The 24,183-nt window shown below is 43.1% G+C and overlaps 1 protein-coding gene across 2 annotated transcripts; it reads right to left on the bottom strand.

Annotated features, from left to right (window-relative positions):
* Positions 1 to 701: 701 nt before the first annotated feature.
* PLAU (plasminogen activator, urokinase) lies at positions 702 to 23,932 on the bottom strand. Of its 2 annotated transcripts, none has more exons than XM_058188789.1 (11): positions 23,774 to 23,932; positions 17,246 to 17,365; positions 15,015 to 15,072; positions 13,816 to 13,920; positions 13,380 to 13,554; positions 12,843 to 12,934; positions 9,740 to 9,923; positions 7,546 to 7,691; positions 6,260 to 6,400; positions 5,753 to 5,898; positions 702 to 2,958 (listed from the first exon to the last, which is right to left on the bottom strand). In XM_058188789.1, the coding sequence occupies exons 2-11, from the start codon at positions 17,306 to 17,308 to the stop codon at positions 2,770 to 2,772; spliced, it is 1,299 nt and encodes a 432-aa protein (XP_058044772.1). In that variant the 5' UTR covers positions 17,309 to 17,365; positions 23,774 to 23,932; the 3' UTR covers positions 702 to 2,769. The 2 variants fall into 2 exon arrangements, with proteins under 2 accessions (XP_058044772.1, XP_058044773.1); XM_058188790.1 differs by lacking the exon at positions 23,774 to 23,932 and adding an exon at positions 20,828 to 21,783.
* Between the last annotated feature and the right edge of the window lie 251 nt (positions 23,933 to 24,183).

The raw sequence follows: 24,183 nt of genomic DNA on the forward strand, positions 1-24,183 counted from the left end.
GTCAGAGATGTGGTGAGGGTTCCAAACAGGCGAGCTGTATTCTAGAATTGGTCTAGCAAATGTTTTATATGCTCTGGTTAATAGTGTGGTGTTTTTGGAAAAGAAACTACGCAAGATTAAGTTTACAACTCTTAGAGCTTTTTTTGCTATGTAATTGCAGTGGGCTTTGGCACTTAGATCATTTGACATGAAAACTCCAAGGTCTTTAACGGGATGGGGGTCATCTGTAAGATAATGTCCATCTAGTATGTACTTAGTTTTTGGGTTCTTTTTTCCTATATGTAAGACTGAGCATTTGCTGGTTGAAATTTGGAGCTGCCAATTTTTAGACCAAGCGGTTAGATGATCAAGGTCATTTTGAATGATAGAAGTATTGTCTGTGATGTTAAATAGTTTGACATCATCAGCAAAGAGAATACAATTACTTGAGATATGGTCACAAAGATCATTAATGTATAGTTAATTGCTGTGAATTCATTGCTGTGAATGTGCCACATCTTAAATATTAGTGGAGAATTAGCAGGGAAGTCTTTCTTTTCTCATTGCAAACTCCTTATTAGGTTTCTGATCTTTCTTGGTTTTCTGTTCCCACCCATCCCTCTTTCTTTGATCACTTCCGGTGGGGGAATCATTGCTCCCCTCTGCTGGTGGAATAGCTTGATCCTACCAGAAGAGCACCCCAAAGACAACACCAACATCTGTCTTATTAACAGGGAAATTTATTGGTTGTTCAAACCTGTAATATATATTAACAATAAGTTAAATAAAGTAAAAATATTAAATAACAAGGAAGGGTACCAGCCCCCATTACAAATTATCAGTTCATTCAATAAAAGAATATTATAAAAAGCTAATACTATATATGAGTCACAGAAAACAAGTAAATTGCCAAACTATACATTAAACCAGGGGCCTTCAACCCTGGCAACTTTAAAACTTGTGGACTGCAATTCCCAGAATTCCTCAGCCAGCTTTGCTGACTGAGGAATTCTGGGAGTTGCAGCCCACAAGTCTTAAAATTGCCAAGGTGGGAGACCCCTGAGTTAAACAACATTTTATGTGACTACTTGTGTTGATCAAATTCCAACCTTGTTCAGGTTATATTCAATAGTCAGAAGAGATGGTAGATACATTTGAAAATTGGGACATTTATGGAATTACCCCTGAGAATACATTTGAACTTAAAACTGTAGACGAATCTGCATTACCAACTTACATCATTTTGCTATGGCTCATAATTTTATCAAAGAATTCTGAGCATCCCATTAAATTTCCAACATTCCATGTCAACTCCTGTCTTCAAGGGCTGTTTCGCTCTTTAGCTTAATGAAGTTAAATGTTTTTCTCTTGTGCCTTGTGCTATTGAACATTGGTGGAATTTGACCGTACTAAATTGTAGCCACTTTTCTGCTAAACAATTACAGTCAGATCTGTCATTAAGAGAGGGACCAAGGGTCCACAGAAGTTTCTAGAAGACCAAGATGGAGGATGCTGAAGTACAATGATGATTTAACCACACTGAATACAACACTCTTTATCTCGTGAATTTATAGCAGGGAAATGTAACTCTGAACATTATAATTTCAGAAATGTTCTAACACTTGCTTCCTAAGGCTTTTAAACAAAATGTCTAATGCATTTCTGACCTTTTAAAACAAAAGTAATACCAGAAATAGTTTGAGAAGTTCAAAATCATTTATCAACCATAGCTCCAATTAATTTCAACGGAAGCACTTTCTTATGGATTATGTTCCTGCCTTCATTTTTTTAAAAAATTCTTTAGACATTCTGCTTCCTGACTTACTGAGCACAAATGCCCTAGCCAAAGTTCTCCACGGACCTAAAAACTTTCTACTATTTTAAAAAAGAAGGGCCTGCTTGCTTAGAGAAATAATGAAGACTCTAATCTTGGAGTTTTAATAAATGTCATCAGTAGCACATAGGTATTCCCAACATTTTTTACTACATTGCAATTATTTCAAATTGTATATGGCACAAAAACCTGAGAATAAAAAAATATTCTCAGGTGGGCCCTAAAATGGATCATTTGCTTAAAACCTTGTTTTATCTCCAACATAGTTGGGAAGATACTAACGAACAAGTGCCAAGACTGGTTCACATGTAAAACACAACCAGAGTAATTTTTTTAATGTATTGTTGTATCTACACTATTGTTTTCATAGAAACTGGAATGTCAATAAGTACTGAGGAATGATGTATTTTTACCTCAATATTGTGTCAGATTGCATTTTCAATTTTTTTTTTAAAAGGCAGTTAAAAAGACAGCTAAACATAGCAAATATCAACCTGTGCAATCCCAGTTAAAAGTTTTTTAAATTTCATTCAAATTAATACTGCAATATTTTAAAATATCAAATTGTACATTTCTGTACAACAGTGTTAGCTGTTAGTAAATTAATTATCGATTTTAAAACCTTACTAAAATCTTTTTTTTAAAAAAATCACTAAGATTGTATAACGCCAACTCTTCTGTGGGACGTGATTTAAATCCCACTTAAATGTCCTATTTAAGAGTTAAGTAGGGTGGTTTGGTATGGGATAGTTTTTGTATTGTTCCCAACCATGGGCTGAGTATCTCTCTCTCTCCAAAGAGAAATTGCCCAAACTTTAACAAACAAGTCCTTGAAAAAGAACCATCAACTCCAACTGCTGGGCTTGGCATTTCAACACCTGCAAAGACTTGGCTCAAATTCCATGTGTCTGACATCATGGCTAACACCAAGCAAAGGAAAAAGGCTCCATCCCCTTTCATTTCGGAGGGTAGAAACTTCTGAAGTGGATTCTATTCATGTTGGAGTCAATCCAAGGGATGTATCTGCTGACTCTGGTGTACACGCCGGGCTTCCCTTCCTTTGCACAGCCATCTCCCCAGCTGACGATCCCATAGAGAACCATCCTGCTGTTGGACATGCAGGTGAGGGGACCACCTGAATCTCCCTGGAAAAACCAAGCAAGACGGAAGGTTATCAGCAAGGGAAGGTAGCATCATTTGAAAGTACAATTTCAATTGTGGTCTCTTGTGGTCACAGCAGTGACTTTGTTGTGGCCTGTTGGCCGCCGGCCCCTCCAGCAGCCAAATCAGAGGCGGCGGCAGCATGGGAATCAGGGTCAGCATCAAGACAATCTGAGCGCTCCAAGGGGGAGGAGGGAATGTAACTATCAGAGATACAGGCGGAGTGTTATGTCCTCTTCGCCTCCGTCCGAACGATGGCTTAATTAGCCAGTTCTTATCAGCTCTGGCAGCAAAAGAGCCAGCGTCTGCTGAGAGCCCTCGTTAGGTGCCAAGACGTAGGTGAGTCACAACCTTCAGCTCTAGTCAATCAGTGGATTTGCCTGTTACAAAGAGACGCAGCAGCTCTCGCTGCCTTTTATATCCTGTGGGGTGTGGCTCCATGACTCAGCACTTCCTAGGCCTGCTCCTTCCCTGCTTCTGTTGTTCCCTTCTCTCCTGCCTACGAAGCCTAGGATTCAGCTGGGTCTGCAGGTGTGGCCTGGGGGGGAAAGAGTCAGGGGAAGGAGGCCTCGTTATCTCTTTCACCTGGCCTGCTTCTGGTTCCTAGAGCTGAGCCAGGGAGGCTGGTGCTTCCGAGGTAAGTCCTGATGGCCCTTCCCCCTCACTGTCCAAATCACTTTCTGGCAGCAGGCCCGGCTCCAAGGCACTTTCGGGCATGGGGCCAGGTTTGGGGGCGGGAGCCACAACACGGAGCCTGGGCTGTCCATCAGCCCTCAGATGGGAGAGTCAACAGTCCCCAGGTCTGGAGGTGGCTGATGAGGAAGAGGAGGAACAGCTGGGTCCAGTGCCTGACGCACAGTTGTGCAGAAGGCAGAGGAGAGCAGTGGAAATCTATGGGCCGGTCCTTGGGACGGAAGAACCACGGCTGCAAGTGAAGCCTCACCCTAGCTCTGGGGATAAAAGGCAGGGGACGGAGATGAATAGGTGTGGCAGACAACTATTCATCTCCCTGCCGGACAGATGGGTTAGCCTGCTGTGTGTGAGAGAGAAACATTTTGCTGGGGCTGCTGGCACACCTAATAAAGAAATCATTGATTTAACTACAGTGGGTTTGTCGTGTTTGGGAGCAGGGTCAGAACAGTGGCAGTTTTCTCCAGGGACAGGAAGAAGCAGTGGCAGCTTCAGCCCTAACACATCAAGGATCTTATCTTTACCAGATCCCTGAGATCCAAGGGAAAGACCAGCCCAACAGAAACCACAGCAGAGGGAACTTGAGTCTTACAAGTCACAGCTGCCCAGCTCAGAGGCCCAGTCACAAAACAATGTACGAGAAGCCAGCTGGCATGGGGCCTCTAGTCCCCTCTTGCCCCCTTGCTTCTTCCTGGGCATTTTTAACCAAGCATCATTCTGCGGCCTCCTACCATTTCTGTTTTGCAAGCAGGCTTATGAGAATGAGTGACACCATGGAAAGAACAATTAATGCTCGAGGATGCCGCTTGGTTTTGCAGCATGCCAACTTTGTCTCATGTTTAAACAAGGAAGTAAAGAGTGGAGGGGCAGAACATATTCCTGTCAGTCCTGGAAGCCATCTTTTACTTTGGATCTTCAGGGCTGCCACATTTAGTGTTGTGGGAAACTGGGAGCGGAGATTGTATGGAGTTGGAGAGATATCTAGACATAATAACATTCTTTCCTTGAGAGTCAAGGACACCCTGCCCTGCACCTGGAGTGGCGTGGCTGGGAGGCATCTCCAGTTGGGACGGTGCATTGATTGGGCCATGTGATGGACATGCGGGTGCTGGGCAGGGACTTGGACTTTCTTCTGGGTGGGAAAAACCTGGAAGCTTTCAGATTCAGGTTTTCCCAGATGCGCCAATATGACATCTCTAATAAAATGGAACTTTGAGGAACTTCTTGCCTTGGAGTTTTCTTTCATTGGGGGTGTTACTTGGAACCTGACATTTCCCTGATGAAAAGTTTCTGCACGCACACTCCTGTCCATGTATGACCTTCAACCAACACACTCAGTGTTAAGGCTGTTTAGCAAATCTCAGCTAAAGACTGAGACTATGCCATTGTCTCGACTTATGACCACAACTGAGCCCAAAATTTCCATTGCTCAATAAGACAGTGGTTAAGTGAATTTTCCCTCATTTTACGAGCTTTCTTGCCACAGTTGCTAAGTGAATCAACTGGAGTGGTTAAGTTAGTAACACGGTTCCTAAGCAAATTTGGCTTCCCCACTGACTTTTTTTTTGTTTTGTTTACATTTATACCCCGCCCTTCTCCGAAGACTCAGGGCGGCTTACAGTGTATAAGGCAATAGTCTCATTCTATTTGTATATTTTGCTTACCAGAAAGTCGTAAAAGGTGTATCACATGAACCTAGGATGCTGTAACCCTCATAAATACATGCAGTTGCCAAGCATCCGAATTTTGAATGTATGACCGTGGAGATGCTGCGACAGTTGTGTGAAAAACGGTCATGTCACTTTCTTCAGTGCCACTGTAACTTCAAATGGTCACTAAGAAACAGTTGAAAGTCAAGAACGACCTGAACTATCCAGACAAAGAAACCCTATTGTGGCTTAACGTGTTGACTGGGTCTACCCACTGTGCTAAGCAATAGTTGAGTTCTGACGATATATTGCGACATTATGTTCCACCCATCCCAGATTAGGCAAGCTTAACGTATTACAAGTCTACTCTGCGTAACCCGTTTCACACCAGAGTATTCTGTAGTTACCAAATGTATAAATGTCCCCAAAACAAACTTACGCTGCATGAGTCAGACTTCCACTCCGAGTCTGAAGCGCAGAGCATGTTCTCGGTCACCTTGTGACTCTCGTAGTATCTTTTACACGTGGCCTGGGGTATTAGTTGTACACTAGCTGATTTCAGTACTCGTGAGTAGTAAATGGCTGCTGTAGATAAAACAGATAAAACCGGTGTGGGACAAAATGGATGTGAAGTTTTTTACTTCAGAGAAAACAGAAGGGAATGAGGATTCCCACATTCCCGCCCAACCCTTGCTTGTAGCCCATGTTCCAACCACATCTGCAGAATCTGTTCTTCACAAATTTGAGGCTTTGCAAGGATGGAACTGCAGATACGGTCCAGGCAGTCAAAATAGGGGCCATAATCACTCGATCAAAGCTCCACCTATTTCTCATGCATCACGTATAAAAATAGGTGGCGCTTCAACCATACCCTGGTCGCCATCATTGTGTCTGTTTTTTCCATACTCTTGAGATGCCTGAAGGAAGGGAAAAAACACGCACTTACTTTTCTGTTGTTTTCCATAGCCAGAAACTTCACAGTGGGAACGGTCTCTCAGCATTAAATTCTCCGAGGGCAAACAGATGGTTTTGACAATGGCCGACTCTTTCGCACATTGGCCAGAAGAGGACCTGATCTTTATTAGGGCTAAAAGAAGAGAGAAGGGGGAAAAAATGAATATAGCAAAACTGTACAAAGTTCCCTTCAATTATTTATTCTGATGAAAAAAATTCAGTCACACTGGACTCAAATTATCTGCATTCGTACGTAATGCAATGAAACCAATGGGACGTCTGTTAACTTAAATCTCATTTACTTCAGTAGCCCTATGCTAAGTATAGGCAAATTTAGAATTAGATACATGTGCAACAACATTCTTCCCTCATTTATATCTAACTGAACTGTGAAATCAAAGTTCGTGCACACAGATCACAAACCAGAGCTACGATAGCAGTCAAATTAACCCTGAATGGTTGGTCTCTGTCTAACTCTAGTCTCTTTAAATATTAAACGGATCTCTTTAACTTTCTACACATGAACTCTTTCCAGAAAAAGGAGAGATGGCATTTCTGGTTCTCACAATGTTTGACTATACTAATATTAATGTTAATATTCTCAAAAATATTGCTAGTGAATAATCACCTCTTTGGTTTGGAGAAAAGTAGAAGAGTTGATTTGTATTCACACTTTTTCCAAACTGTTATTTGTGGTTACCACCACCAACCCTCCCCCATATTGTATTTCAGCCGAGGGACATAATAATAGAATAGGTAGAAATACTGGGATATAATAATAATTTGCTATTTCAGTTCTGCAAGAATTGCTTTGCTCCTGTAAGAATTGAAATTGCCTCTGCCATTTGCTCCTACCATTGATCTCACTTCTGTTATCTTGTTTTTGTGTAAAACTCTGAGCCTGGTACCTGTGTTGCTAAGCTCCCAACCTCTCTGTTGCTAAGCACTCAGCCACCCTGTTCCTTGCTGCACTGCCAAAGGAAGGCATGGGCTAGAATTGGGTACTACACTAATGCCTCTGAAGGTATAAAAGGACGCCATACTTTCCCCAAGGTGTGGCCTTTCACTGCATGCTCTTTGTCTGTATGTAGTGGTATGGTCTACCCAGCTCCCCTTTGTACAAATTAAAGCTGATATTTTTCCAAGCCTCTTCTTGAGTCTCTCTATTTGGCATTCTGGTGACTCAAATGACTCATTTTGGGACCTTACATCAGAATCATGAGAATCAAATCAGAAAGTTTCGTGCTGGATAGGAAGACAATGCAAATGGTCTCTTACCGATATCGTTGTTATAATCTCTAGTTTGTTTTGAAAATGCCTCGTGAATGATAAGCCTCTCGACCCTAAATTCTTGATCGTTTGGATTGCTGGCATTTGTTGCAGACCTCCCCAGCCTAACTATGAACCTGGATGTATCGGAGCCACTAAAAAAAAAAAGGCAAATAGGATACAGCTGTAAATTTCAGAGAGAATTTCCACCAAGCAATTTCATTCTGTTGTTTACTTGTCAAACCTTTACAATTATTTGACTCGTTATATTCTTTGTACAGACACAAAAGCGTTTCTTAAAATGCAGCTCAAAGAGAAAGAGCTAAGTCATTTCTAGTTGTTCTTGTGTTTAAAGTGGTCTTTGCCCAATTTTTCCATCTCCATCCAAAGTCAACCTCAAGGGGCACAAAATATGTTTGGTTTTCTTGGTTTTTTGTTTAACCTGGAACACTGACATTAATTGGGAACAGAGGCATGGGAACAGGATAGAGCAGGGGTCTCCAACCTTGGCAGCTTTAAGATTTGTGGACAACTGTTGAAGTCCACAAGTCTTAAAGTTGCCAAGGTTGGAGACCCCTGGGATAGAGAGCGGGACTGGGGCTGCCAATTCAAGGAGGGTAGAAGAGCACCTGACCCCATCTGGGCTCTGAAACAGAGCAAGTTCAGCCAGATTATTCTATGGAATTGAGATCAGAGGAAGCTCCAGGACAAAAATCAAATTAGGGACTAGGAAAACATCCTCAGAAGAAGATAAGAACAAATCACTTCCCACGCAGTTGCTAAGTGGTTGTCAGAAACTGAACTCAGCTTGAAGAAGACTTCGCTTTCAATTCAATACAGAATTAACAACATAAGATGTGGTTGCAAATCTATTTTTAGGAGAATAGTTCTTTCCTAATTTTATTAAAGGGATGTGGTGGTTCAGTGGCTAAGACGCTGAGCTTGTTGATCAAAAGGTCGGCAGTTCAGCAGTTCAAATCCCTAGTGCTTTGTAACGGGATGAGCTCCTGTTATTTGTCCCAGCATCTGCCAACCTAGCAGTTCAAAAACATGTAAAAAATGCAAGTAGAAAAATAGGGACCACCTTTGGTGGGAAGGTAACAGCGTCCTGTGCGCCTTTGGTGTTTAGTCATGCCGGCCACATGACCGTGGAGACGTCTTCAGACAGTGCTGGCTCTTCGGCTTTGAAATGGAGATGAGCACCGCCCCCTAGAGTCGGGAACGACTAGCACATATGTGCGAGGGGAACCTTTACCTTTACATTTTATTAAGGTAATTACTTCTGCAATTTAGAAAAGGAACTAAAGAGCCTCTTGATGCGGGTGAAGGAGGAGAGTGCAAAAGTTGGCCTGAAATTCAACATTAAGAAAACTAAGACCATGGCATCCGGCCATCTCTATTGCTGGCAGATAGATGGTGAAGAAATGGAGGTAGTGACAGATTTTATTTTCCTGGGCTCCAAGATCACCGCAGATGGGGACTGCAGCCAAGAAATTAAAAGACGCTTGCTCCTGGAGAGGAAAGCTATGGCAAAACTAGACAGTGTACTAAAAAGCAGAGACATCACCCTGCCAACAAAAGTGTGTATAGTCAAGGCTCTGGTTTTCCCAGTTGCAATGTATGGCTGTGAAGGTTGGAGCATAAGAAAGGCTTATAATAGTTTCATATAAGCCTTTCTTAAGAGCGCCATAAGAGTACCAAAGAATTGAGGCCTTTGAACTCTGGTGCTGGAGAAGACTCTTGCGAGTCCTTGGACTGCAACGGAATCAAACCAGTCAGTCCTAGAGGAGATCAACCCTGACTGCTCTTTAGAAGGCCAGATCCTGAAGATGAAACTGAAATACTTTGGCCACCTAATGAGAAGGAAGGACTCACTGAAGAGGAGGCTAATGCTGGGAACGATTGAGGGCAAAAGAAGAAGGGGACGTCAGAGAACGAGATGGCTGGATGGAGTCACTGAAGCAGTCGGCATGAGCTTAAATGGATTTGGAGGGATGGTAGAGGACAGGAAGGCCTGGAGGAACGTTGTGATGGGTCGGACATGACTTCGCAACTAACAACAATTACTTCTGCATAAGCCTGGGAGATTACTTTATATCAATCAGATGACCACCCTCCTTTTACTGCTATAGAAGCTGACACTGTCCAGACAATTGACTTAGCAATGAAGACGAGGCAAAGGATGTTTGGGTGGGGTACATACGTGTCCGAGAAGCAATGTGCTGCTGTAAGGACCCAGCAGGGGTCAATGAGGCTGCCACCACAAAAAAACTGATTTCCTCTGGAGTGGAAGATGGTGGCTATCCAAGGCTGGGATTCAATAGGGGCCGTCTGCCCACCCACAATCTTGAAGTTCTTGCTTAAGTTCCTCTGGCCGCACGTCCTGCCTATGAGACAAAAGAAAACAACAACACCTTCCTCAAAGGTTTGCTCCAATGACAACAGGCAAGCCCTCATCACATTACACACAAAACACTAGATTCTCTGTCATGGGAAATTTCCTCTAAAATGGCTTATTTTTACTAAACCAAACCAACCAAAGCCAACCAAACTTCAGCAAAAAAACCTTCCCCTGGTCTGTATGATTTTAGACTATGAAATGAGAAGGGACTTTCGTTCTGCCTCCACCAAACCCCCCCCACCCCACCTCCAAACCCTTGCATATTAGCGAAGGAAACTAGCAGGTGAGATAGGGAAGGAAGTTGAAATAGGAGTGTCTTTTTACAAGTGTTTTTGTACCTTTCAGAAATTGAGAAGACACAAAAGGGAGCAAAGATGTCTGAACCTGAAAACACCTGAAGCAATACAATTGCCCTTCCTGGGCACCTAAGAGCTCAATTATCAATGCCTCTCCAGCTACTTTACAACTGGAATACTCCTGTTGAGGTTGTAGGAGCTCCAGGTAAAGATCACCTGAAGGTCCATTATTTGCAACCTCTCTTCTAGATAAATCGAGGTATCTCCTGTTGTCCAGACTTGCAAATTGGGTTAAAAAGGGCTAAAATGGTCTAAAAGAGGCTTGGCAAAGAGAAACTCTCTGGACAATGGATAAGCTATGGAGAAAGTCTCCCTCTCACTCTGGGAACACTTTAAGCTTCTGAAAAACACTTAAAAATGGACCGCCCTGAGACATCCATCACCTCTGCACTACATTAGAACATCTTACAAACGTTTTTAAAAAGCAGTTGTCGAACAGGTCTTTCTGGTTCTCATAATATAACGTATCCTCTGTAATATAACGTATTTTGATTTTAAGTGGGACAAATTTATCTTTTTTTTTTTGCTTTGTTTTTCACATACTCAGCTATTTTCGTGAATATGTCAAGTTGGATTCATCACATTTAATAATATTTAAAAGTTCACATTGTAACCTACTGCTTTTTTGTTGCATTTTTCTAAATGTATACATTTTTATTGCATTTTTGCCCACCAAATATAATATATAAATAAAAGTTCTTAATATAATGCATTTTAGTGCAGGGATCTCCAACCTTGGCAACTTTAAGACTTGTGGACTTCAATTCCCAGAATTCCTCAGACAGCTTTGCTGTCTGAGGAACTCTGGGAGTTGAAGTCCACAAGTCTTAAAAGTTGTCAAGGTTGGAGATCCCTGTTTTAGTGCATTACTTTCATAAGTATATACATTTTTCCTCAGACATTTTTTTGTAATGCTGTTTTTCTACTGAATCATTTGTAGAATTGTAGAAGCAATCAGGATGATACTGTAATCTAGTCTACTTCCTTCAATCTGCTGGAAAACCAGTTAAACCATTCTTGGATGATTCTCCAGTTTTTCCTTTAAAAATCTCTGGTGATGGGGAACTTGCAACCTTCATTGTTTCACTGTTGTACAAATCTTTTCACAGTCTAGAGCAGGGGTCTCCAACCGTGGCAACTTTAAGCCTGGTGGACTTCAACTCCCAGAATTCCCCAGCCAGCTTTGCTGGGATTCTGGGAGTTGAAGTCCGCCAGGCTTAAAGTTGCCAAGGTTGGAGACCCCTGCTCTAGGTAGCTGCAATTTATGCCCATTATTGATGGTCCTATTTTTGTGCTACAGAAAATAACTCCTGACTTTCTTGGTACTCTTTTATTAAGTGCTAGACATCATAGAACATAGAATAATAGGGTTGGAAGGGACTTTGGAAGTCTTCTAGTCCAAACCTCTACTCAAGCAGGAGACCCTATACCATTTCAGACAAATGGCTGCCCACTCTCTTCTTGGAAACCTCCAGTAATGGAGCACCCACAACTTCTGAAGCCAAGACGTTCTACTGGTTGATTATTCTCACTGTTAAGAAGTCTTTTCTAAGTTCTAGGTTGGATCTCTCATCTTTTCCTTATTTATCTTTTCTCCAGACTGACTAGCCTAAGTTTCTTCTGCCTGCCCTCATGTGTAGCATGCCATCCAGCTCCCATACCGTATTTGTCACATGTCAACTCGCGAAGCATTCCTCTTGAGTTGCCATAGGCAGGGGATGGGGAACTAAGCCTTGCAACTGCAGAGAGGGAATTGCACTTCAGTCAAAACAAAAGCACATTCCAGCCATCACTATGTCAAGGCCATCTCCACGGAGACCCACAGTGGCCGGAGGGACTTCTACAACCCGCAGAATTGCTTCGTTGGGGAATGTGTCTAATGACACATCTTGGGGGGGGAGGAGGGTATAGGGTCAGAGCCAGGGCATGAATTAAGTGAGGTCAGAGTTGGCTTCACTTGGAACGTGCCGACATGAAGCTCCTAATAAATAAATGGATTTCTTTGGAAGCTTGGCTCAAGGCTCATGATTTAATTAGGGCATCGGTCAGAACCCTGACAGCAGACTCTTTTGAGCCTGTTCTACTCTGGCATTTTCTTCTGCAAAATATTGCATCCAAAATTATTACACAATAGTCCAGGTGTCATAATAGTCTCACCAGTGCAAAGTAGAAGGAAATAGACACCCACATTCTTGCTACAGTGCTTTTTCTAATGCAGTCTAGAACTGCATTAGCCCTTCTAGCAGCTGATGCTCTCGGGCTCCGCTTTGTGTCTATGACCTCATCACGTCCTTTTGTGATGTAACATTTCCAAATTACAAATCCACTATCTTCTACCTGTGGTCCCCATTTTTCCTCCCTACATGCAACACCGTAGTCCTTCCCCTGTTAAGGAGCCTCTTGTTCCTCTTAGCCCACTCTTGGGCCAAGTTTCCAAAACTGCAGATTTCAAATATGACATGGCAAGTTGACTTCATGTGAATGTACAGTAATTAACATCTCTTCAGTCTCCAATTTTGGGTCTCATCATTATCCATATAACAACTTACCATTTTGACACATGGGTACGTCACAAGGTGTCACAGAAGTGCGATATCCCTTCCGAACATAACACCATGGCTTAGAACTGCCATTAGGATTCCTAGAAAACCATAAAACATCTTCATAAGGATGAACACTCGGAAAGATCAAAAATGACCTCTCAGATTCGTATTAAAGATTCCTTACAGAATCCTGCAAGAACTTCATATAATTATTTGACAAAAGAAGACGATTCTTGAACTTTCTGAAAAAGAACCTTTGATTGATGGCATATTGCCACAGCCAAAAGTTCTTTTATTTAGCTGATAGAAACAAAGTTAGCCTTGTATTTGGCCACCTTAAGAGACTTATGTCAAAGAAGGGGGAAAAATGAGTTCTTCAAACGTTTGAGACGAATATGTCATCTGGCACCAGAGTTGCAGAATCTGCATCATTGCTTTTATTCGTGCAAAACATCAGAAGGCCCCATCCAAATGTATAGATGGGAAGGCGGGAAACACAACCCTGGTTGCAAAGGGAAATAGATTATATACTAACATTATTACCTGCAATGGTTGTGTCTGCCTAAGCCAAGCTCCAGCGAATTTTCCATGTGTGCACTGTAGGGCCACCTTTTGAGAAAATGGGAGTCCCAAGAGAGACATGTTTCCCCATTCTCGTTCTCTGACTCAGTCCCTCTGTAGTCAGTGCCATCCCCAGTATAACATCTGGTTTCAACATCTGGAAGAAAGGAAAGAGTCAACACTGAGTCATGACTGAGAGAGGAATGCTGATTTCGGAAACCACACAAGGAAGCTTCAATTTCCTCCATTTAGGTCATTGTAACAGCCTCCTCCAGCCACAAGAGGCTTTTGCAACAACGGAGGAGGTTGAAGCAGGGCTGTGGGAAAGTACAAAGATGTGAATCTGAATGCCAGATTATCTTACCCAACCAGTTCCCCAGCTGAAAAAATGAAAAAAAAAAAAAGTATTGTGAAGTACCTATCTCACAGTGATCTCCGTTATACCCTTCAGGACACACGCAGGACTTAATTCGAGAAAACAGACCATAAGTCAAGCAAGTTCCTCCATTCAAACAGCCACAACCTGTTAATCAGATATTGGAAAAAAACTACGTTTCATTAAAACATAAATATGTAGTATGTGTTTTTTTTTTCATTAAAAAGTTTTATTTTTACAATCATATCAAACAGCTCATCCAATGTACAGTTATATATAATTAGTTGGGCTTGCCCAGTCACCACCCCCTCTTCTACCTTCTTCTACTTTCCAGACCTTCGTCTCCTTCTCTTATCTACATCCTCTCCTCCCTCCACCTTCCTTCTCCCTCTTCTACCCCTCTTTCTTCCTCTTCTCCTCTTTCCTACCTCCTACTCTCTCCTCTTTTCTCCCTCCCCATCGTTCTAAAATGGTAACTGGGCAGACCCGACCCTACATTAATTATATTTATACATCTTCAATAATCCCTGTACATTAACCATCACTCCATCCTCTACCCTCTACCCTCAACCCCCCAATTCCCCTCCCCCTCACCCCCCACCCCCCACCCCGACTTCCCAGAACAAAATGCAGGGTATCAAAACTAACAATCATAATCCAAAATAATTCCTAAATTATAATCTCTAGTCACCCCACACATAATCACACTCTCAATTCCCCTCTCCTTCAGAAATATATCTAATACAAAATATTTCCTAAATTTACTCATATGCTATTCAATATTTTTTTATCTGATAATATGTAGTATGTGTTATGTACACTATGGATTTAGTGCAGGGGTGTTCAACTCAAGGCCCGCAGGCCAGATCCAGTCCACAGGATGCTTAGATCTGCCCCATGGGGCTGGAAACAGCAAAGGACTGGCCTGCGGTGCCTCTGCCAGTGAAAACGGAGCTCGGGAGGGCCATGTGCGGGCTGCAGGATATAGAATTGGCCACGTCCACCCCAGCCACACCACCCCCCAAGTTCAAACACAACCCTGATGTGGCCCTCAGCCACATTGAGTTTGACACCCCTGATTTAGTGGACCCAAACTGCTCTCTCCCCGCCCCCCCCGCCCTGAAAATTGCTGCTCCTTAGAGGTTAAGGACCAAAACACGTGGTGGCAATTTGTAATTTGCTACTTGACCAAACCCTAGCGGTCTTTAACGGTTAACAAAAAGGAGAAAAATTATTATTACCTTTGTAGTCATGTTTAATTTTCCTTGGCAGCTTCTGTTGTCTCTGCCAATGGTAAGTCTAAAACAGAAGAACATCTATAAATACACACACACATGGATTAACCTATTAACAGCTATTTTCTTATTTGATCCAGGACTAAAAAACTCTGGATCCCATTTATTTTCTCCAGTGAGAATAATTCAGGAAGAGTTACTAGTAGATGTTAGCATATATGCTCCTCCAAACATTGATTTCCCCAACTGCATTATTAATGTAAAAAGAAAAAAAATGACTGCCTACTGATGGAGAGATCAAATTAAACTGTATTTAAGACATGTAATAAATTAAAATTGGTTTGATTAAATGTAGCTCCTTACGAAAGGTTGGTACAGTTCTCCGCTCGAAAGGAAAGCTATGGTCTCTTAAAACAGGGGTCTCCAACCTTAGCAACTTTAAGACTTGTGGACTTCAACTCCTAGAGTTTCTCAGCCAGCAAAGCAAAGCTGGCTGAGGAATTCTGGGAGTTGAAGTCCACAAGTCTTAAAGTTGCCAAGGTTGGAGACCCCAAGAAAGACACAGCAGAAAACTGTAGGCAGCATTCACAAATGCATCTACAATGATGTCCAATTACTAAAATAATTTTGTGAACACATGTAGAGCAAAGCTGGGCATTTTACAATCCCCAGGCCACTTCTGGATCTCCCTGTCCAGCCCATGGAAATTGCTTTTATTATGAAGGCAACTGTTATTATTATTTTTTTCAATTTGCGTACGTCCATGCATGCATTTTCCCAGCCCTGTTGGTTCAACCCTCCAGAACAGTTCCAGTTTCTCGTGTTGCCCCTTGTGGATATTAATTGCCCCCCACCCACCCACCCAGGACCTAGAGGTTTCTCCTATATCAGGGATGTCAAACTCACATCGTCACGGCAGCATCACGTGACGTCCCGGGACTTTTCCCCCCTTTGCTAAACCGGGTGTGGGCATGGCCAGAGTGTGACGCATCCGGGCCACATGCCGCGTGGTTGACAGCCCTGTCCTATATCCTTTTTCCCCCCAAGTTTTTTATTTTTTATAAATGTATCAAATCAACGCTTTAACAGTGTGACATCTGGGTGTCATACATTCTAATACAAATAAAACTATTGAAGTTAATCATAATTATTACATTCAATCAACTTATATATTTCTAGTAAATAATACACATTTGTCTTAGACTGCAATCTAACGTTGTTCAATTATTCCACGTTTTCTCTTGTTATTGCTTTCATTTTATTATATAAAAATGTGTCCTATATCCTTATAGGGATTAGATGAGCTACTAATCCCAAGGATATGTTTTTTTTTTAAAAGGAAATATGGCAGCTAAAAAGGCAAAGGTAAAGGTTCCCCTCGCACATATGTGCTAGTCGTTCCTGACTCTAGGGGGCGGTGCTCATCTTCGTTTCAAAGCCGAAGAGCCAGCGCTGTCCGAAGACATCTCCATGGTCATGTGGAGACTCAACGCCAAAGGCGCACAGAACACTGTTCCCTTCCCACCAAAGATAGTCCCTATTTTCCTACTTGCATATTTTACGTGCTTTCAAACTGCTAGGTTGGCAGAAGCTGGGACAAGTAACGGGAGTTCACCCCGTTATGTGGCACTAGGGATTCGAACCGCTGAACTGCCAACCTTTCGATCGACAAGCTCACCGTCTTATCCACTGAGCCACCATGTTCCCTTATATGGCAGCTACAAAGATATAATTAAAGCTTAGCTTGTTTTGATATATTGGTAGAACTTCAATCAAACCATCACAGCAACTGACTTGAATATATTTTACCAACCCTGCTGTTAGCAGCAAGATGTTATCTAAGCTGCTCTACAAAGTGCAGGTCAAAGGCCTAAGAAAGGAAGGCCAGAAGAATAAAAAGCCTAAAAAACAGTCCAGTATTTGGGAAACAATGCAGAGTACAGAAAGAGAAGGAGTAACAAAGGACCAGGAGGGGCAGGGACCACAATGAAGTCACTTACTGCTTCAGAATAAACCTATAACATGCTTAGCTCAGTTACAAGTGCCAACTCACTAACGCATCACCCAAACAAAACGTTGTCTACGTTTACAAGTGAAAAGCCACAAGGAAAGGAAGAAAAAAGGGCTAAAAATAAATTTGGATCATGGGTAGGAGTGGAAGCTCCATATTTATGCTCAAAAATGGAAGTAAGTCCCAGACATTGTCAGTTGTACCACTGGAGGGTTGCACAACGTACCGAAGCTCCCATCTCTGCGAAGAATGCGCTCAGCATGACAAAGAGGATGGCTAGTGGATTCATCTCGTGAAGCAACAGGTTCCTATTTTCAGTGACTTTGCTTCTTCTTTTTGCTGGACTCTGAAAAAAAGGAAAAGAATAAACCTGTCATTTGAGGCAACCCTTGGCTAAACCCTTTTGTCTCCGTTCCCAGTTTTGGGGACCGATGGAGTGGTTGACTCATAACGGCTTTTCTCTGTATCCATTTTGAACTTCAACGCGAATTAGAGAATGGATAGGAATAAGTATCATTAAGGGAAGCACGCCAACATATCATTCTTTATGAAATTTCCTCACTGAATCTTCTGTTTTCACTTCTCTCTCACTGGACGCCCAAACAAAAAACAAGCTAGCAATAACACTTAAGACTTATATACCATTTTACAGCGCTTTACAGCCCTCTCTAAGCAGTTTACAGAGTTCAGCCTCTTGCCCCCAACAATCTGGGTCCTCATTTTATTGACCTCGGAAGGATGGAAGGATGGAAGGCTGAGTCAGCCTTGAGCCTGGTGAGATTTGAACTGCTAAATTGCAGGCAGCTGGCAGGCAACAGAAGTAGCCTGCAGTACTGCACTCTAACCACTGCGCCACCGTGGCTCATCCTCCAAGATGTAATCTAAACCAGAGGTGTCTCCAACTTTGGCAATTTTAAGCCTGGTGGATTTCAACTCCCAGAATTCCCTAGCCAGCAAAGCTGGCTGGGGAATTCTGGGAGTTGAAGTCCACCAGGCTTAAAGTTGCCAAGGTTGGAGAACTCTGATCTAAACCAAACATACCTCATAAGCAAACATACAAATTATGTAACCAAAGGCCCCAAAGGAAAAAAAAATCCTGCTAAAAACAGCAAAATAAAACAAAACATTGGCTCGCATCAAGGTGGACAGCAAATAAACGGAGTTATAATATGGAAGATCTTATACCCGTTGCCCTCAGTTTCTTTAAAACTCTCCTAAGCTCCAAATATTGTCCTAAATATTGTATGGTACTCAAGTAGGTCTCTGTATTGGGAACATGTGGTTCCAATCACATTTCCTGCTAAACCAAGAGTGGCAGCTGATGGTCTAAACCAGGGGTCTCCAACCTTAGTCCCTTTAAGACTTGTGGACTTCAACTCCCGGAGTTCCTCAGCCAGCTTTGCTGGCTGAGGGACTCTGGGAGTTGAAGTCCACAAGTCTTAAAGGGACCAAGGATGGAGACCCCTAGTCTAAATTTACAATGAGGGATGCCTAATAGACAAGATGTGGCTAAAAAGCCCAGATGACGGTCCATTTCGAGCCTTAGTAACTCCACTGTGACCACCAAGGTGACTTTTTAAAAACATACCATGTCTAATCTCTATGTTAGGGCAAGGAAGCTGATGCCAGACTACTAACTGAATCTCTGGTTTTATCCCTCAGATTTACTTCCAGTTAATAATTTACAGATTAACAGAGATGGAAGGGATCTTGTAGGTCATCTAGTCCAACCCCCACCAAGCAGGAGCCCCTGCACCATTTCTGACAGATGGTAGTCCAGTCTCTTCTTGAAAGCCTCCAATGATGAAGCTCCCACAACTTCTGAAGGCAACTTCTGTTCCCTTGGTTGATTGCTCTCACTGTCAGAAAATGTCCCAGGTTGAATCTCTCCTTGTTCAGTTTCCATCCATTGTTCCTTGTCTGGCCTTCAGGTGCTTTGGAAAATATCTCGACCCTTTCCTCTGTGGTAGTCCCTCAAATATTGGAAGACAGCTATCATGTCTCCCCTGGTCTTTCTCTTCACTAACCAGCCATGCCCAGTTTCTACAACTATTCATCATCTGTTTTAGCCTCCAGTCCCCTAATCATCCTGGTTGCTCTTCTCTGCACTCTGCACTTCTAGAGTCTCCACATCTTTTTTATAGTGTGGTGACCAAAACTGGATGCAGTATTCTAGGTGTGGGCTATCAGCAAAGTTGAGATGGTCCTTGCTGCTGGATGGTTGTGCCAAACAGAGCAGTTCTGCAAATATTAAATAAAACCTTCCAGACAATAATGACCAGCTTCACATCCTGGAAGCAGGGTTGATTGGCAAAAGGGATTTGGGAAGGTGCCAACTATCCTTACTTATATTCCTAAAGTTAGGGAAAGTTTGGGCTAGTTATATTTTACTCTCAGCATTATTATACTGTAAGGAAGAAATTCTAGGATAAGAAACCTGTTTGTTCAGGAGGAAATAGAAACAAGTACACAATCTCACATGGTTTTTCCCCCTAGGGATATTCATAACATATAAGTCTTACTCTTGCTTCATCAATATCCTGCAAGAATATTGAATGACACCTTTGCATGATTTAATATGTTTTTCAGATTTTAATCTCTCTACAGCACAAAATGTAGCAAAATCATCGTGCAGCAATAGTAAAACAACACTGTAATCAATTCACTAAGTGCTCCTGATCCACATTTTTTTTGCAAATTTCTGAAGGTTTTTAAAAACCTGCAAAATCTGTTTATACCAAGATGACAATGGGAGAAAGATCTGCATATTACCAAAGTTAACAATATCCGCAATCACAAAATACTACAATGTGTTAACTGGTTATTTATAAGTAATCAAAATACTTTTTTATAGGTTTGAGGGGCAATATTTATTTTCTCCCATAAATCTTGAAATCCATATTTTTCCTGTATATTAAAGACTAGAAAGTGGACGGTATCTTTATAAAGCTTTTGCCATGCAAACGTTTTGAAGTAAGAATGTGTGCATGAACAGAATTACAGATTCTTGCTCCATTGATACTAAGACCTTAATTTCCCCAAGCGATGATCTGATCTTTACAGCTCCTGTGGCTATTTCATCACCCAGCATGTAGAGATCAAAGTACCAGTTCAATTAGGTGTTACATTTTGTTGCTAAATTAGGTGAGAAACCACCACTTTCCTGATTCAGGAAGTTCTTTCGTGGAAAAGTGAAAAGGAAACAGGATAAAAGATTGTTGAACTTAACGACCCATTTCAACCCACTCACTTCAGGTTGTTTCACAAATTTGCAAAATTACTTCAACAAGAAAATAAAATAAAATAAAATAGGGAACAAACTGTATGTGAAGAAACTGCTGACTCTCATAAACCTATTTTAAGCTGGCTGGGGAATTCTAGGAGTTGAAATCCTCCAGGCTTAAAGTGGCCATGGTTGGAGACCCCTGCTTTAGACAGAATCCTAAGCCTATTTACTCAGAAGTAAACCCCAGTAAATTGTGTAGAGCTGCAGTTTAAGGCTCCAATTTTCTGCGCATTCGCTTGAATGTAAACCCCACCTTTGAGTAAGCAAATGTAGAACTGATGGCATAGCAATCTGGAAGCCTTACTTCGGCCTCACTGCAGCAGGGAGCTTTTAAGAAAAAAAGAATTCAAAGACACATCAGATCAAATTGTGCTATTCTGGCAAGAACAGATGTGCCTATTTAGTTTATCCATTCTGACTCAGGATCATCAGGAATAATATAATCTGTTTGCAGATCTCTGAATGATTTACAAGAGGTTAATAAGAGGTTTCAACCGCTGTAGTAGTAATAATTAGTAATACCTTTTTTAAGCTGCTGAAAGATGAAGATCAGGAAAATTTGGCACAGCAAGGGCTTCCAAGGTACTTCAACTCTTCATCCTTAGAAGATGTGTACCTGCCTAAATTACTTTCACCTGCCAAGGACATGGACTATATATGATGCTCGACTGCAGCTCGAGGTTGCTGGGAGTCTTAGTATACCAGCCTCTGGAGTCCCATGCGTGGCCTGTCCCTGCACTATTGGGGGATCTAATCGATTCTGCAAATCTGAGATCAACCCATCCCCCATTAATGGGATATATCTATTATTTATTTATTTATTTATTTAATTTTATTTTTATTTTTTTTGCATTTATATCCCGCCCTTCTCCGAAGACTCAGGGTGGCTTACACTATGTTAGCAATAGTCTTCATTCTATTTGTATATTTATATACAAAGTCAACTTATTGCCCCCAACAATCTGGGTCCTCATTTTACCTACCTTATAAAGGATGGAAGGCTGAGTCAACCTTCGGCCTGGTGGGACTAGAACCTGCAGTAATTGCAGGCAGCTGCTGTTAATAACAGACTGCATTAGCAGTCTGAGCCACAGAGGCCAATCTATCCATCCCCAAGTTTCAAATACTCTACAGCAGTGGTCTTCCACCTTGGCAACTTTAAGACTTGTGGACTTCTACTCCCAGAATTTAACCTGGGAGTTGAAGTCCACAAGTCTTAAAGTTGCCAAGGTTGGAGACCCCTGCTCTACAGTCTACAGTCTTTCTAATGACATTAAGATCCTAATCAGATCACATCTTTTTACCTTCTCCAGTCAAACTCTTAACTCATGTTGCTATTGAATCAGTGCAATTCCTAAAGAGTTCCCTCTCAGCCCTTGCAGTTGTCTCCAATTCCAGAGACACTTGGGAGGACTTGCCCTTGGCCAAAAGGACCAATTGACCAATAGCTCTATATCTCTATTTTATTTATTTATTTATTTTGTCACACAGTATATATGAGTGTAAGCATGAAATAACTATACAATATATATAAGTATGAGTATGTAATAACTAAATTAATTGAATATAAAGAAAGGAAATAATAGGACAGGAACAGTAGGCACTCTTGTGCTCTTATGCACACCCCTTATAGACCTCTTAGCAATAGGGTGAGGTCAATAGTAGACAGTTTTTGGTTGAAGATTTGGGGATTTTGGGAAGAGACCACAGAGTCAGGTAGTGTATTCCAGGCATTAACAACTCTGTTACTGAAGTCATATTTTCTGCAATCAAGATTGGAGCGGTTAACATTAAGCTTAAATCTATTGTGTGCCCGTGTATTGTTGCAATTGAAGCTGAAGTAGTCTTTGACAGGAAGGACACTGATATATATTCTATTCTATCTCTATTCCTTTGTGCATGCAAGCAGGTTAAATTATAGATTAATATATAGATTAAAAGGGTGCTTCAGGCAGGCAGCCAGCTCAGCCAGCTCAGAGAAGGACTTGTATTAGCAAGTCCCTAACTCTCAGGTCCCTTTTAAAAAAGTTTCTCAGGCGCTTGGGAGGCAGTTTGTCCCCGGGGCAATTTTGGGAAGCCCGTGTGTCTCATGACTTCCCAGGCAAGCTGGGATTCTCTGCAGCGAGGGAGTCTCTCTCCTCCGGAGGCGTTTTTTTTTTCTGGTTTCCCTGCACCTGGCGCAAACGGCTGCAGGTTGGACGGGTGACAAAAGCGCACTTAAGGGATTTCTCCAAGCCACAAAGAGGCAGCTGCATGAAGGGTTGCAGCGGTCCGGATGGGCTGCAAAGGTAGTAAGATTCAAGAGGAGAATCGGGGGGGGGGGGGGTTTCCTTGGCGCCAGGACGACACTGGGCAAGCAAGCAAGCAAGCAAATCCGGCGATTTCCCTGCACAGATTAACATCCAAGGATCGGCAGAGATGCAAAGGAGGATGCCGGCCATGGGTGGGGAGCACAAGTGCAAAACGACGACGATGGCCCTGCCTGGAGAGAAACTGGCATGCAAGAGCACAGGAGTGATGGGGTGGAAGGAAATTTGGCTGACATTAGGAGAAATGGAGCGGCAGCTTCGCCCAACTCCGGAAGGATTCTGAAGTGCAGGGATTGTTGGGGGCCAAGATGCTGACTCTGTAAACCGCCCTCTGTAAAAGCAGTAGGAAACAGTATATATAAGTCTAAGTGCTATTGTTATTGCCCTTCCTTCCTTCTTCCCTCCCTCCCTGGCACAATGCTTAGAATGCAATATTGCAGGCTAATTCTGCCCACTTTCTGGAGTTCAAATCTCACCAAGCTCGACTCAGCCTTCCAGCCTTCGGAGGTGGGTAAAACGAGGACCCAGATTGCTGGGAGCCAGAGGCAAGACTGTGTAAAATCGCTTAGAGCAGAGGTCTCCAACCTTAGCAACTTTCAGCCTGGCGGACTTCAACTCCCAGAATCCCCCAGCCAGCTTTGCTGGCTGGGGGATTCTGGGAGTTGAAGTCCGCCAGGCTGAAAGTTGCCAAGGTTGGAGACCTCTGGCTTAGCAAAGGCTGTAAAGCGGTATGTAAGTCTTAAGTGCTATTGCTATTCCTCCTGCCCCCCCGCCCAGAGTCGCGAGTTCTAATGGTGCGGGCGTTGGGGGGGGGATCCCCCCGATGCAAAACGGCTCTGTCTGCAAATGCTTCCCTGTCCCTTCGGCGGCGGAGAGAAGCTTAAACTTTAGAGGCGCTTGGAGCTCCTTTTGCAAGCAGGAACCCGCGCATCTTTTCCCCTCCATCCACGTCGCAGCAGGTCCGAAAGGCGAGATCGCGCTGGGAAAAAGGCGAGCGAAAACGACCCCCTTTTATTTAAGCCCAAGCGCCCAAGGATTTGGGGGAGGGGGGCTGCTTGTGGCGTTTCTCCCCGGGAGGGCAGCGAACGGGAAGCCGCCCCGAGCCCTTCCTTCCCCTTCAAAGCGGACCCCCCCACTCAGGCGCAAACCCGGCACTTACCAGCCTTCCCGGGCGCTCCGCGGCGTTCGCGCAAAAACTAAAAAACTGCAGCTGGTCCACAGGCGCTGTCCAGCCGCCGCTTCACCAATTGGATGCCTGCCTGCTCCCAGCCCCGCAGAGCCCATATATCAAGCCCCGACTTGGCCGCGGATTGGTCCGCTGCCGCCGGTCACGCATTCCAACTGGGTGACGAGAAGGGAGGCCCCGCCTCTCTCGGGGGAGCGGTGTGTGTGGGGGGGGAGCTGCTTTCGGAGAGCGGCGGGGCGGCGAGGCTGAGCTCTCCTCCGCCGAGGGTGACTCAGTGGGGAATTCTGCCGGGCAGGGCTTGTCTTACTGCATGGGGGTTGATGGGCGCTTGCCCGGGGGCCCCCACGAGCATAGGGGCCCCATTCTCAAATTCAAATCTTGAT

This window comes from Ahaetulla prasina, chromosome 6 (assembly GCF_028640845.1).
Source record: "Ahaetulla prasina isolate Xishuangbanna chromosome 6, ASM2864084v1, whole genome shotgun sequence".
NCBI classification, from domain to species: domain Eukaryota; kingdom Metazoa; phylum Chordata; class Lepidosauria; order Squamata; family Colubridae; genus Ahaetulla; species Ahaetulla prasina.

What these genes read in the sequence shown, in the direction of transcription:
- PLAU (XM_058188789.1), bottom strand. Translation starts at nt 17,308, where the DNA reads ATGAATCCACTAGCCATCCTCTTTGTCATGCTGAGCGCATTCTTCGCA. An exon ending in TCGCAGAGATGGGAGCTTCG is followed by an intron (nt 15,073 to 17,245) that starts GTACGTTGTGCA and finishes CTTCTGTTTTAG; the next exon opens with ACTTACCATTGGCAGAGACA. An exon ending in CTATGGAAAACAACAGAAAA is followed by an intron (nt 5,899 to 6,259) that starts GTAAGTGCGTGT and finishes TTTTATCTACAG; the next exon opens with CAGCCATTTACTACTCACGA.